Source organism: Entelurus aequoreus, linkage group LG02, assembly GCF_033978785.1.
Source record: "Entelurus aequoreus isolate RoL-2023_Sb linkage group LG02, RoL_Eaeq_v1.1, whole genome shotgun sequence".
NCBI lineage: Eukaryota > Metazoa > Chordata > Actinopteri > Syngnathiformes > Syngnathidae > Entelurus > Entelurus aequoreus.
This window is the reverse complement of record NC_084732.1, coordinates 17,040,379-17,055,378: the sequence shown is the minus strand read 5'-3', so window position 1 is coordinate 17,055,378 and position 15,000 is coordinate 17,040,379. Positions and strand designations below refer to the sequence as shown.

The window sequence follows — 15,000 nt, the reverse complement described above, 5'->3', positions numbered from 1 at the left end:
CAATCCATAATAAAACAAACACTTACTGTAATATTTCCTCTCTCTCTCTGAGATGCCGACCGACGGTATGCTCACATAAACTTTTAGATGAAGAATCAATCACAATCCTGATGGGTTCATGTCCCCAATTGCGCGGATGTGAAAGTCGACCAGCCTGTCAGACCATGGCCACATTTGCCTACTAGCAGGTGAGAGATGCATGAATTATAATGTAGAATTTACTTATTGCGAATTTGAGACCAAGCAGAAGCAGCCGTCGGCTCAGTGTGTCAACAATAGCAGTGTAAGCTAGCATTCGCTCACTGCTATCAATGCGCAGCTAAAATAGGCCGTCTGCGTTGGCGCTTATAATAACAATATCACTCAAATTTGGCTACTTTTTAGGTCACGACATGTAAATGGAGTACTGTTGGTGCTTTCTGGATGTTTTTAGAGAGAGAACAATGGGCGCAATAGAATTAAGTTAAGTTAAAGTACCAATGATTGTCACACACACACACTAGGTGTGGTGAAATGTGTCCTCTGCATTTGACCCATCCCCTTGTTCACACCCTGGGAGGTGAGGGGAGCAGTGAGCAGCAGCGGTGGCCGCGCCCGGGAATCATTTTGGTGATTTAACCCCCAATTCCAACCCTTGATGCTGAGTGCCAAGCAGGGAGGTAATGGGTCCCATTTTTATAGTCTCGGCAGGGGTTTCAACTCACGACCTACTGATTTTAAGGCGGACACTCTAACCACAAGACCACTGAGCACTGAAAGGACCCTCAAAAAGGACCCTAAAAAAAGCCAAACATGTGTTCCTTCCTTCTTGTATATCTTTCCAATTTTTGCGTATTTCCAGTATGACTGATCTGATAACATGGTCAGAGTGCAGATGCGATGTCAATCTCTGAAAAAAGACAAAGCAGAATATTAAGAATGGCTGACTGAATGTGGCATTTTGTAGTTTTTAAACAGTGTTTTCACATACTTTGTGGATTGTAAATACAATTGGATATGGTTTATGAAACAATGAAACACAATTAAGTATACAAAGTCAACTTGTTTTTCCACTCTACTGGTACGTCAATGAGGTCCAGATTTGCACAAGAAATGTGTATCAGAGATTTTACATGCAAGCTGTTCAAATCCGATACTTGTTTTTCAGACCGATATTGATATTCGATTGGGACACCCTTAAAAAAAACACTACACTAGTCAAACCCATTACCTCCCTGCTTGGCACTCAGCATCAAGGGTTGGAATTGAGGGTTAAATCACCAAAAATGATTCCCGGGCGCGGCCACCGCTGCTGCTCACTGCTCCCCTCACCTCCCAGGGGGTGATCAAGGGTGATGGGTCAAATGCAGTGAATAAATACGCCATACTTAGTGTGTGTGACAATCATTGGTAGAAGTAGAAGAAGAAGAAATATCCTCAATCGGACATAGTGATCTATTGTTTTTAAGGATCCACTGCAAAAACGCTCAATTAAAATCCTCTCTGTGACAAGAACCCGCTGATTTTAATAAGGTATCTAGTGTAAAAATGAAAGTCAAATATGTTCTGTATCAGAAGTGTCCTAACTGTTTTCCCTAAGGTCCGCATAATAAAAAGTCAAAGTAAGCGGCGGAGTTTGGATATTATTATTGGATTATTGGATATATATCATTTGGATATTTTTTATTATGTAAAAAAAATGCTAAAAACAGACATTACATATGTTTAAATACCAAACTTAGTGTCAGCTTTATGGTATAGGTCAGTGGTCCCCAACCACCGGGCCGCGGACCGGTACGATTGGTACCGGGCCGCACAAGAAATTTAAAAAAAATATATATATATTTTTTAATTTGTATTAAAATCAACATACAAAACACAATATATACATTATATATCAATATAGATCAATACAGTCTGCATGGATACAGTCCGTAAGCACACATGATTGTATTTCTTTATGAAAAAAAACCAACATATTTTTTTTAAACCCCCCCCCCCCCCGGTCTGTGGGACAAATTTTCAAGCGTTGACCGGTCCGCAGCTACAAAAAGGTTGGGCACCACTGGTATAGGTGACAAAGTGTAATAATATTAGTTGTTTCAGGGGGCCATTTGCGGACAGCAGCTCTGGTTTTGTCAGGAAAAAAACAGTAAAAATGTAAGAAAAAAATTGCAGAAAGACATACTGTAATGAGAAGAAGCTGAAACTTTGACACTAATAATAGTAAATTTGTCACTTATAACACAAAGCTGACAGTAAGTTTTGATATATAATGTCTGTAGCATTCAACAATTTTTTTTTTTTTTAATTTGGAAATTTGTCACGTTTCATGTGTCAGGTAAATTGTGAAAAATGGGGCCATATGAATCCCCTTCCTACTGTACGTCCATATGCTCTTTTACAGATTTCTTTTTCGCAACAAAATGTTGCAGGCCAACAAAACTCGAGCTGCGGGCCACACATGACCCCCGGGCCGCACATTTGACACCTCTGTTCTGTTTGAAAGGAGCACTCTTAAACCAGCTGCACTCCAGACAGGGGCTGCAAATGCCGGTGGCGTCATAGTCCGTTAAAAAGATGTCGATCCGAGTGTGTTTGCATGTCTTCCAGCTAAACATAAACAAAACAAGGAAAAGCTTAAACGATCAATCCATTGCTACTTCACCCGTGACAACCTTTGCTTAAGATCTTAAACATTTTACCAGTCGAGACTAAAAATACACCCCAGCCGAGGCGGGCTTTTAATTGTGTGTTTTGGGGAGTTTTGCAAAGCTGCCGTGTACGTCGCCACTGACAGGCAGACTCCCGCGGGACCCCCGACGTCAACATATCTGACATTTCCACAGCTATTTTGGAGGCGCACATGTTGACAAATCACAACAAATCTATTCCGCCGATAACCCCCGCCGCTCCCGTCAGGATGTTTTGCCTTGTCGGAGATCACATGTAATTTAAACGGCGGGGGCTAAATTTTACGTGGTGACCTTCTCGCTATTGTTAAGGGAAGAAGTGGGTCTTATATCTCCGCACTTCCCCGCGGCGTCACACTTCCAGCCCGGAGGGAGGGCTTTCGCATCAATCCCACCTGCGCCTCCTCCAGTGTCGTCACAGCGGGAACCTTCGAAGCGCTTAAACGCCATAATAGCTGCTTTTGCTGCGTTAAGTGTGGCCCTGTGCGCCTGCTGGGCTTCACGCTGAAAGCACAATAGGAAAACTTGCTGTCAATATTGTGACCTTCTCATTAAGTTGGAGCGTGACAGACGTCTACATTTCTTTGTTCCTTAAGTCGACCGAGTCTGATTCTTGCCGCTCTGGGCACTTCAGAGTGTTCCGCCTGGCTCGGCTTGACGAGCTTGTTGTGCTCCAGAAGGTTCTATAGCGAAGGTTGTCACTGAGGCGTGACGCACACTCTTTGGAACCTCCAATAATGTCTTGATCATGGTGACTTTTATATTGGGATTAGGGCTGAGGTGCACTGTGCTGCTGCGGTAATATTATATACAGTATGTAATACAGAGCAGTGATTTGCTAACAAAATCAATATGCATTAATACATGTTTGTTTTAATTAGGGGTGGGTACCGAACCCGGTACTTTTTTGGCACTGACCGAATCCTGCCGATCCTACCGGGTACTGATTCACATAAACTCTAACACTGACGTCACGCTCAGTTGCAGACTTAGACGACTAAGACTCAACCAAAACAGCTCTAGGTAATGTTGCAATTTCCATTGCCAACAAAAAAAAATGCTTCAAAAAACGCTCCACATTAATAATAATAATAATAATAGATTTTATTTGTAAAAAGCACTTTACATTGAGTAAACAACCTCAAAGTGCTACAGTGTATTAAAAATAAAATAAAATAAAAAGATAATAAATACAAATAAAAACTAGAACAGCCAAATAGCTAAAACTAGTATGCATATATCTAAAAAAAAAGGCTTTTTTTAAAAAGAAGGGTTTTTAAGCCTTTTTTAAAAGCATCCACAGTCTGTGGTGCCCTCAGGTGGTCAGGGAGAGCGTTCCACAGACTGGGAGCGGCGGAGCAGAAAGCCCGGTCTCCCATTGTTCGTAGCTTTGTCCTCGGAGGTTGGAGGAGGTTAGCCTGTCCGGAGCGGAGGTGTCGTGTGGAGCACCATAATTTGCCAATGAAAACTACAACTAGGATGCACGTTACAATCAAACGGACAGTGCATAATAAGTACAATACTTACAGTATTAGCACTTTTTAGGGTGTAAAAAAAAACCACACACCATAAACTACACGCTACTGCCATCTAAAGTCTTGGACTTGCTAAGTACTGTGCTCATTACACACTAGCAGATTTTAAAATTCATCTTAGTTGTGGTTTACATTACCAAATTTGGAGGTGTTGAAATCGCCATGTAAAATTGCTGATGATAATAGTAGGCTGTCGTTGGCAAATCCAATGTAAATTAGCATCAAGCGAGCGCATTTTGGAAGAGTGTTTGGAGGTGTTGAAATCGCCATGTAAAATTGCTGATGATAATAGTAGGCTGTCGTTGGCAAATCCAATGTAAATTAGCATCAAGCGAGCGCATTTTGGAAGAGTGGAGCCTTACTTTACATTCGAGCATTTTCTACCAAGCATGCTTGCTTTGTTGGTGTTGAAAATGTCCACATTACTAGAGGGAGTTTGACTAAGTCCGCCCTGAGTGCTGCTTGTCTGTTTGTTTACGTGGTTTCCGTGTTTAGTCTGCAACCGGACGTGACGTCATGTGCAACAAAGGTATCAAAGTATGGCACCGTTTGATTTTACGTGGATCAATACCCGGTAAGAATTTGGTCGGTGCGTATTAAAGTACCGAATTCAGTACCCATCCCTAATAGACATACGCTGTTAGCTGCTTCTGTCAAAAATAAATAAAGTATCAGGAAGTAAGAGAGGATTTTCCCTTGTAATCAGCATTAAAAGGCATTAATCAGCAACGGCTACTCACATACTTTTTCAGGAAAGTCTATACTGTTTGGTGGCCATCGGGTTGATTGTTTCAAGGCATCTCTACTCGTTATACCTTAAGTATATTTTGTAACATTTTGAGTTTATTCCACATGAAAATACTAATTAGTTTTCAGAAGAAAACAAATTGATTCTCATAATAGTCATGTTTTGTATTGCGTAAACATTTAACCTAAAATATTACATCTCAAGAATTAGTTAATTCTTCTAACATTTATTCATGTATATAACGACTATTGTAGTGACACACGTTACTATTATTAAATGAGCTATTGTGGGAGTTGAGATAATGAGGCCAGAGAGCAGCAGCTCTGAGCTGGTGAGTTTATTATCAGATCTCTTTCCACAACAACAACAACAACCCTTTTTCCCCCAGAGGTGGTCACATCCGACCTATACCCCAATCCCCAATCTGGTGATGAGAACAATTAGTGCCCTGCTACACTATTTTTGTTTTTGATGTATTTGTTGACAGCCCTTAAAACTTGTAGTTTAGTACATTGCCAGTGAGTTCAATAAAATAAAATACAAATACAGGATGAGAGTATTACAGTATTTGACACACGTGGTTGGTGAACCAATCTAGTTATTACCTAAAAATGGTCTAACACAGTGGTTCTCAAACTTTTTTTCTCCAATTATTGTACCACATAAGAAAACACTTTTGCTCTCCAGTACCACCATATTGACAACATTAAAATAGAGTAGCGTAGTAGGCCCAAGTAGTCATTTAAAACAAGGCAGAGGTTTTATTTTTTTACAAGTATATTTCATATTTTGGCCACTGTAACATTACACAAAGTTTGAACAGTAACACTGTGTTTAAATATAGGAAAATTAACACTGTACTTTATTGTAGTGATTATTTGCGGTACCACTAGGTGGAGCCTGTACCACAGTTTGAGAATCACTGGTCTAAAAAGCATCTTTTACTACAAACCCCAAAACCAGTGAAGTTGGCACGTTGTGTAAATCGTAAATAAAAACAGAATACATCCATCCATCCATCCATCTTCTTCCGCTTATCCGAGGTCGGGTCGCGGGGGCAGCAGCTTAAGCAGGGAAGCCCAGACTTCCCTCTCCCCAGCCACTTCGTCCAGCTCCTCCCGGGGGATCCCGAGGCGTTCCCAGGCCAGCCGGGAGACATAGTCTTCCCAACGTGTCCTGGGTCTTCCCCGTGGCCTCCTACCGGTCGGACGTGCCCTAAACACCTCCCTAGGGAGGCGTTCGGGTGGCATCCTGACCAGATGCCCGAACCACCTCATCTGGCTCCTCTCGATGTGGAGGAGCAGCGGCTTTACTTTGAGCTCCCCCCGGATGACAGAGCTTCTCACCCTATCTCTAAGGGAGAGCCCCGCCACCCGGCGGAGGAAACTCATTTCGGCCGTTTGTACCCGTGATCTTGTCCTTTCGGTCATAACCCAAAGCTCATGACCATAGGTGAGGATGGGAACGTAGATCGACCGGTAAATTGAGAGCTTTGCCTTCCGGCTCAGCTCCTTCTTCACCACAACGGATCGATACAGCGTCCGCATTACTGAAGACGCCGCACCGATCCGCCTGTCGATCTCACGATCCACTCTTCCCTCACTCGTGAACAAGACTCCGAGGTACTTGAACTCCTCCACTTGGGGCAGGGTCTCCTCCGCAACCCGGAGATGGCACTCCACCCTTTTCCGGGCGAGAACCATGGATTCGGACTTGGAGGTGCTGATTCTCATCCCAGTCGCTTCACACTCAGCTGCGAACCGATCCAGCGAGAGCTGAAGATCCTGGCCAGATGAAGCCATCAGGACCACATCATCTGCAAAAAGCAGAGACCTAATCCTGCAGCCACCAAACCAGATCCCCTCAACGCCTTGACTGCGCCTAGAAATTATGTCCATAAAAGTTATGAACAGAATCGGTGACAAAGGGCAGCCTTGGCGGAGTCCAACCCTCACTGGAAACGTGTCCGACTTACTGCCGGCAATGCGGACCAAACTCTGGCACTGATCATACAGGGAGCGGACCGCCACAATCAGACAGTCCGATACCCCATATTCTTTGAGCACTCCCCACAGGACTTCCCGAGGGACACGGTCGAATGCCTTCTCCAAGTCCACAAAACACATGTAGACTGGTTGGGCAAACTCCCATGCACCCTCAAGGACCCTGCCGAGAGTATAGAGCTGGTCCACAGTTCCACGACCAGGACGAAAACCACAATGATTTGCAAATCCTTTTCAACTTATATTCAATTGAATAGACTGCAAAGACAAGATACTTAACGTTCGAACTGGAAAGCTTTGTTATTTTTTGCAAATATTAGCTCATTTGGAATTTGATGCCTGCAACATGTTTCAAAAAAGCTGGCACAAGTGGCAAAAAAGACTGAGAAAGTTGAGGAATGCTCATCAAGCACTTATTTGGAACATCCCACAGGTGAACAGGCTAATTGGGAACAAGTGGGTGCCATGATTGGGTATAAAAGCAGCTTCCATGAAATGATCAGTCATTCACAAATAGGGATGGGAAGAGGGTCACCACTTTGTGAACAAATGTGTGAGCAAATTGTCAAACACTTTAAGAACAACATTTCTCAACGAGCTATTGCAAGGAATTTAGGGATTTCACCATCTACCGTCCGTAATATCATCAAAAGGTTCAGAGAATTTGGAGAAATCACTGCACGTAAGCGGTTAAGCCCGTGACCTTCGATCCCTCAGGCGGTACTGCATCAAAAACCGACATCAGTGTGTAAAGGATATCACCACATGGGATCAGGAAAACTTCAGAAAACCACTGTCAGTAACTACAGTTGGTCGCTACATCTGTAAGTGCAAGTTAAAACTCTACTATGCAAAGCCAAAGCCATTTATCAACAACACCCAGAAAAGCCACCGGCTTCACTGGGCCCGAGCCCATCTAAGATGGACTGATGCAAAGTGGAAAAGTGTTCTGTGGTCTGACGAGTCCACATTTCAAATTGTTTTTGGAAACTGTGGACGTCGTGACCTCGGGAACAAAGAGGAAAAGAACCATCCGGATTGCTATATGCGCAAAGTTCAAAAGCCAGCATCTGTGATGGTATGGGGGTGTATTAGTGCCCAAGGCATGGGTAACTTACACATCTGTGAAGGCACCATTAATGCTGAAAGGTACATTCAGGTTTTGGAGCAACATATGTTGCCATCCAAGCAACATCTTTTTCATGGACGCCCCTGCTTATTTCAGCAAGACAATGCCAAGCCACGTGTTACAACAGCGTGACTTCATAGTAAAAGAGTGCGGGTACTAGACTGGCCTGCCTGTAGTCCAGACCTGTCTCCCATTGAAAATGTGTGGCGCATTATGAAGCCTAAAATAGTGTTGAACAACTTAAGCTGTACATCAAGCAAGAATGGGAAATAATTCCACCTGGAAAAGCTTTAAAAATTGGTCTCCTCAGTTCCCAAATGTTTACCGAGTGTTGTTAAAAGGAAAGGCCATGTAACACAGTGGTAAAAATGCCCCTGTGCCAACTTTTTTGCAATGTGTTGCTCCAATTAAATTCTAAGTTAATGATTATTTGCAAAAAAAATTACGTTTTTCAGTTCGAACATTAAATATCTTGTCTTTGCTGTCTATTCAATTGAATTTAAGTTGAAAAGGATTAGCAAATCATTGCATTCTGTTTTTATTTACGAATTACACAACGTGCCAACTTCACTAGTTTTGGGTTTTGTAGGTTCTGACGAAGTGATGTGTTCTAACCAGCCAAGCCCAAATAAGGCGACCTTCACGCCGCTAATCTGCCTCCACCCTGATGTGCGGTATTAAAGCTATGTGATAGTCGGAGGGCTCCCCCGGGGGGTCACGAGCGTGTCAGGAAAATGTCACTAACATTTTAGGCTGCCTGGACGAGCAATAAAAGTCATGTGAGGTTCTCGTCTGGTGCCACGGCGACACCTGCCAGCCAGCGTGTCACTCTGTAAGCGTCTCATAACAACCCTGATTGTTTTTTCACCTTGCAGATCGCAGAAGTCCTCGGCAACCTGAAAGCAGCCGTCCTCCTCACACTGGTACGATGCACTGACCTTTCCATTTGAAGTGAAGTGAAGTGAATTACATTTATATAGCGCTTTTTCTCAAGTGACTCAAAGCGCTTTACATAGTGAAACCCAATATCTAAGTTACATTTAAACCAGTGTGGGTGGCACTGGGAGCAGGTGGGTAAAGTGTCTTGCCCAAGGACACAACGGCAGTGACTAGGATGGCGGAAGCGGGGATCGAACCTGCAACCCTCAAGTTGCTGGTACGGCCGCTCTACCAACCGAGCTATACCGCCCCACCAAAATTTGCTGACAAACACTCGTGACCAATCACGTCTGGTATTGGTGATGGGTGTGTGTGTGCTAATTCCCGAGCTATGCTCATTGGCGTGCGTTAAAGAGGATTTAATGTCTCTTTTCACTGCAGCGAGGACAGAACACGGACAGCGGGAGTGTCAGCCGTGAAGCCTCCTTTGAAGGAATTAGCCAGTAGGTTTCATTTCATTACATCTTTTATGTGTGCTCCACAAAGCAGTCAAGTCTCACACAATAAGATCATTTAGCAAAGTCAACAATGATCTACTTTATGCTACGTACTTTAGCCTTTGGGCTCCCTTTAAATATGCGCCACTTTTATGTTTTGGTGAAATGCATTTAGCAGCAAGCACTGGTTTTGTCCACTTAAGGCCTAATTGGGATGTTTTCTCTTTGACTCAGATTCCAAGTGAACAACACTCCCTTGCACCCAGTCATTGTGGAATGGTGAGTCTTTGCATGGAACATTAAAGCAACAGTATCCTATATAGGTGGGGAAAATGATGGATTCTCTGATGCATCTCTATGAGAACTATTCCAGATTCGATGGACATTTGTCCAAACATCGATTACCGTATTTTCGGACTATAGAGCACAGGGGAAAAAAATATTTTTTCCATACAGCCGTGGTCAAAAGTATGCATACACTTTTACATACACATTCACCTTTTCTCCTCCAAATATATTGCTGGGTATTGTGGCCAAACAGCTCCATTCTTGTTTCATCTGCAGCGTTTCCCATAAACTGCCAAGATACCTGTGGCTGTGGGGGCGTGGCTATGGGCGTGGTCACCATGACATCATCGAGTAATTTACTACGCTGATATGATTTTCTCTAAAAAGGCTCAAAAAATGTATACTTACTAATTAATAACAACAGTTTTGTTTTAAACGTCCATCCCTCTATCCATCCATCCATTTTACAATATAATTACAACACTTTATGTACATATTTATATACAGATTTGAACAAAGTTATTCACTAAAATATATTTATTAATTGTGGTTCTTACAAAAAAATATATCTCATAAAATATAAAAGCTAAAATGTCTCTTAAAGCTCTGCCCCTTTAATTAGTGCATACTAAATAATTTAACTTTAGCCTACTACTACAACCATATTATTTACCAGCAACATAAAGTGAAACAGAGGCAGAGGTGTCCTGCCACAGTCAGTAACAAATAAACAGAAAACAGTAGTGGTCAAATACAAATAAGGCAACAAGAGAAGTATCCTACACTTCTCTTTTGTAAAGTAAATCTGAACAGCCTATATGGGCATCTACATCAACTATATGATTTGCCTGAGAAGCTGGACAGGACAAAAAAAATAAAAAATAAAAATTGTATTTTTATTTTTTTTATTTGTGGCGGACGTAATTCTTTCGTGGCGGGCCGCCACAAATAAATGAATGTGTGGGAAACACTGATCTGACATCACAATGACAAAGATAAGACCTTCTGGAAGAAAGTTCTGTGGTCAGATGAAAGAAAAATGTAGCTGTTTGGCCACAATACCCAGCAATATGTTTGGAGGAGAAAAGGTGAGGCCTTTAATCCCTGGAACACCATTCCTACCTCCAAGCATGGTGGTGATAGTACTACGCTCTGGGCTTGTTTTGCTGCCAATGGAACTTGTGCTTTACAGAGAGTAAATGGGACAATGAAAAAGGAGGATTACCTCCAAATTCTTCAGGACAACCTAAAATCATCAGCCCGGGCATAGTTGGGTGTTCTAACAGGAAAATGACCCCAAACACACGTCAAAAGTGGTAAAGGAATGGCTAAATCAGGCTAGAATTAAGGTTTTAGAATGACCTTCCCAAAGTCCTGACTTAAATGTGTGGACAATGCTGAAGAAACAAGTTCATGTCAGAAAACCAACAAATTTAGCTGAATTGCACCAATTTTGTCAAGAGGAGTGGTCCAAAAACTCAACCAGAAGCTTGTGGATGGCTACCAAAAGCGCCTTATTGCAGTGAAACTTGCCAAGGGACATGTAACCAAATATTAACTTTGCTGTATGTATACTTTTGACCCAGCACATTTGGTCACATTTTCAGTAGACCCATAATACATTCATAAAAGACCCAAACTTCATGAAGGTTTTTTGTGACCAACAAGTATGTGCTCCAATCACTCTATCACAAAAAAATAAGAGTTGTAGAAATTATTGGAAACTCAAGACAACCATGACATTATGTTCTTTACAAGTGTATGTAAACTTTTGACCATGACTGTATATTAGCCGCAGATATATACATATTGAAATGAGTTATTTACACAAAAAGATTATGTAAGAGTTCGTTTACATACCTTAATTGTTTCCAAACGGTGCCTGAAACACGGCAGTAAAACGGCTGATCAAACAAAACAGGAGTCATCCAATCAGCGGATGATGTTCCTCCGTCGTTGTTGTCGACGATGAGCAGGACATCTAAGTAGTTGATTTTGGTTGATGTGTCCTCAGATGACTTGTCAGGCCGATCCTTGCTCGGAAGTATCTGCCACATGTAGGACACTTTAAGTCACTTGTGTCAGTTTCCAAACGGTGCCTGAAACACGGCAGTAAAACGGCTGATGAAACAAAACAGGAGTCATTCAATCAGCTAAACCAGGGGTGTCAAACTCATTTTAGCTCAGGGGCCGCGTGGAGGAACATCTACCGTATTTTTCGGATTATAAATCGCTCCGGAGTATAAATCGCACCGGCCGAAAATGCATAATAAAGAAGGAAAAAAACATATATAAGTCGCACTAGAGTATAAATCACATTTTTGGGGGAAGTTTATTTGATAAAACCCAACACCAAGAATAGACATTTGAAAGGCAACTTAAAATAAATAAAGAATAGTGAACAACAGGCTGAATAAGTGCACGTTATCTGATGCATAAATAACGATAAGTATATGATTTCCTTTTCGGTGCCATTTTTGTTCAGCCCTTCTCAGTTTTTTAAGTTACAGCTAATGTTGAAATGATCAATTTTCATAGGTACGGAAGTAGTAGCAGGTAGCATCTTTTTTTCCACAATGCACTTCTGCCATGACCCGCCCCCGCCAAATGTTTATTGGTTGACGTATGTGTGTGACGATTGCTGATATACGCCTAGTCTCTTACGTGAATGAGATAAATAATATTATTTGATATTTTACGGTAATGTGTTAATAATTTCACACATAAATCGCTCCAGAGTGTAAATCGCACCCCCCGCCAAACTATGAAAAAAATTGCGACTTATAATCCGAAAAATACGGTATCCCTAAGTGGGCCGCACTGGTAAAATCATGGCGTAATAACTTAAAAATAAAGACAACTTCAGATTGTTTTCTTTGTTTGTCTGGCCAAAAACAGAACAAGCACATTCTAAAAATGTACAAAACACTTCAAATTCTGAGGAATAAAATGTGTGTAGTTTGAAAAACACAATGAACTTAGACTTCTTCTCAGTGTACAAAGCCATTAACCATTAACTCACAGCCTATCTGGGATTGAACACAATAAATAATAAATAGATAAAAACCTTGAGGTATCAAAGACCTAATTTGTCACGTCCACATATTATTCCTGGGCTAACTCAACAAACTGTACAAACAAAGGTAGAAACCATTCAAGAGGGTTGAGTTGCACTATGCGTTCACTTTTCTCATTTTTGACATTTTGGGGCAATAAGGGTGCCAGAAGACGTGAATCGGCAGGTTTTACGATTCATTTGTGCCGAGGGGGAAGAGTCGCAGCCATGCTTTACCTCTTGCTTGGCCCCAGTATAAACCGTTGGCTTGCCTAACAGAACGGCTATTGCGACATCAATTGGAAACATTTAGAACAGCAGTTTCTTTCATTAAACAATTTTAGCTCATTTTTATACTCACCACACTCATCTCGCTGGCCGCATAAGACCTGTTCGCGGGCCTTATCCGGCCCAAGGGGCCTACCTTTGACACCCCCGATCTAAACAGACTCAATAACTCCGCAGTGACGTCTTGGTGAGTTTACTGAGGAATTTGTGAAACTGAAACATTACAAAAAGAATGCCATTGTAAGTTAATAAGACTAACACAGACGCTTGTAATTCTGTTAGCATATTAGCTAAGGCTAACGATGCTTATGTCATTACATTTTGTTAGCACGTACAAATATGCATGAAAACACTCCAACAGACATCACACATGGGACGCTTTAGTAGGTATAAACAGTTATAGTTTAACTGTAAGACTTACAAACATTGCTTGGAGTTAAGATGAAGAATCCGTACGAGTAGAAACGCTATGGACGGCTAGAATGCTGAACGACGAGCAAACTCGTCCAAAAGATGGCACCATAGCACAAACAATAAAACACACTCTTAGTGTTTTTCCTTGTTGTTTTTTTGTAACTATTGTTTAACAGATCTCCTTCAAACAATCGTAACATAGCATAGAGTAACAGCTGCTGTTGCCATGCCCTTGCATCGTGTAATACTGGCGGACCAGTCAGGACACCCCTGGTGTAGTGGTAGCACTAGCTCAAGGCTTAAAGTTCAATTTCATTCAGTGACATGCTGCTGCGCGCTAAGGTGAGGCGTCGTGAATCAGGTTTGTTTGTCCCCTCTTAAAGTGTCAGAAACAAGCGTGCATGCACGTAATGGACTACGTGCACGCCAGCGTGTTCTCTGAATTAGATTCCGCATCCTTCAGATGAATGGACATTTTGCCAAAATGAGGAGGAATCTTGTGGAGTCACACCTCCTGCTGAGGAGAACAACATTATACCGCTCTTGCAAACCCCCACTGCCTTGTCACATGTCTTTGCATTAATGTGCTGACCTTTCACTTTGTGTGTTTCCCACCTCACTGTTTGGTAGCGGTGCAAACTGCGATTCTTATTTATTCCCACTTTAACTTGATTCATCATTTGCAAAAATCTATTTAAAGGCCTACTGAAATGCAATGTTCTTATTCAAACGGGGATAGCAGGTCCATTCTATGTGTCATACTTGATCATTTTGCGATATTGCCATATTTTTGCTGAAAGGATTTAGTAGAGAACATCGACGATAAAGTTTGCAACTTTTGGTCGCTGATAAAAAAGCCTTGTCTGTACCGGAAGTAGCAGACGATATGCGCGTGACGTCACCGGTTGTGGAGCTCCTCACATCTGCACATTGTTTACAATCATGGCCACCAGCAGCGAAAGCGATTCGGACAGAGAAAGCGACAATTTCCCCATTAATTTGAGCGAGGATGAAAGATTCGTGGATGAGGAAAGTGAGAGTGAAGGACTAGAGGGCAGTGGAAGCCATTCAGATAGGGAAGATGCTGTGAGATGCGGGTGGGACCTGATATTCAGCTGGGAATGACTAAAACAGTAAATAAACACAAGACATATATATATATACTCTATTAGCCACAACACAACCAATATGCCACAAATTAATCCCGCATAACAAACACCTCCCCCCTCCCGTCCATATAACCCGCCAATACAAATCAAACACCCGCACAACACACTCAATCCCACAGCCCAAAGTACCGTTCACCTCCCCAAAGTTCATACAGCACATATATTTCCCCAAAGTTACGTACGTGACATGCACATAGCGGCACGCACGTACGGGCAAGCGATCAAATGTTTGGAAGCCGCAGCTGCGTACTGCGTTACACATACAAATTAAACAAAATGCTTATGGCAACATTCTGGTTGCGTACTCACGGTACTGTGTCTGT

At 42.1% G+C, this 15,000-nt stretch overlaps 1 protein-coding gene across 1 annotated transcript in view; it reads left to right on the top strand.

Annotated features, from left to right (window-relative positions):
• pepd (peptidase D) overlaps positions 1-15,000 on the top strand; it is a 52,113-nt gene that overhangs the window by 15,850 nt on the left and 21,263 nt on the right. The window contains exons 5-7 of the mRNA XM_062023393.1: positions 8,963-9,010; positions 9,408-9,469; positions 9,698-9,742. Of these exons, the coding sequence (XP_061879377.1) occupies positions 8,963-9,010; positions 9,408-9,469; positions 9,698-9,742 (155 nt within the window). The remainder of the gene's footprint in view (positions 1-8,962; positions 9,011-9,407; positions 9,470-9,697; positions 9,743-15,000) is intronic.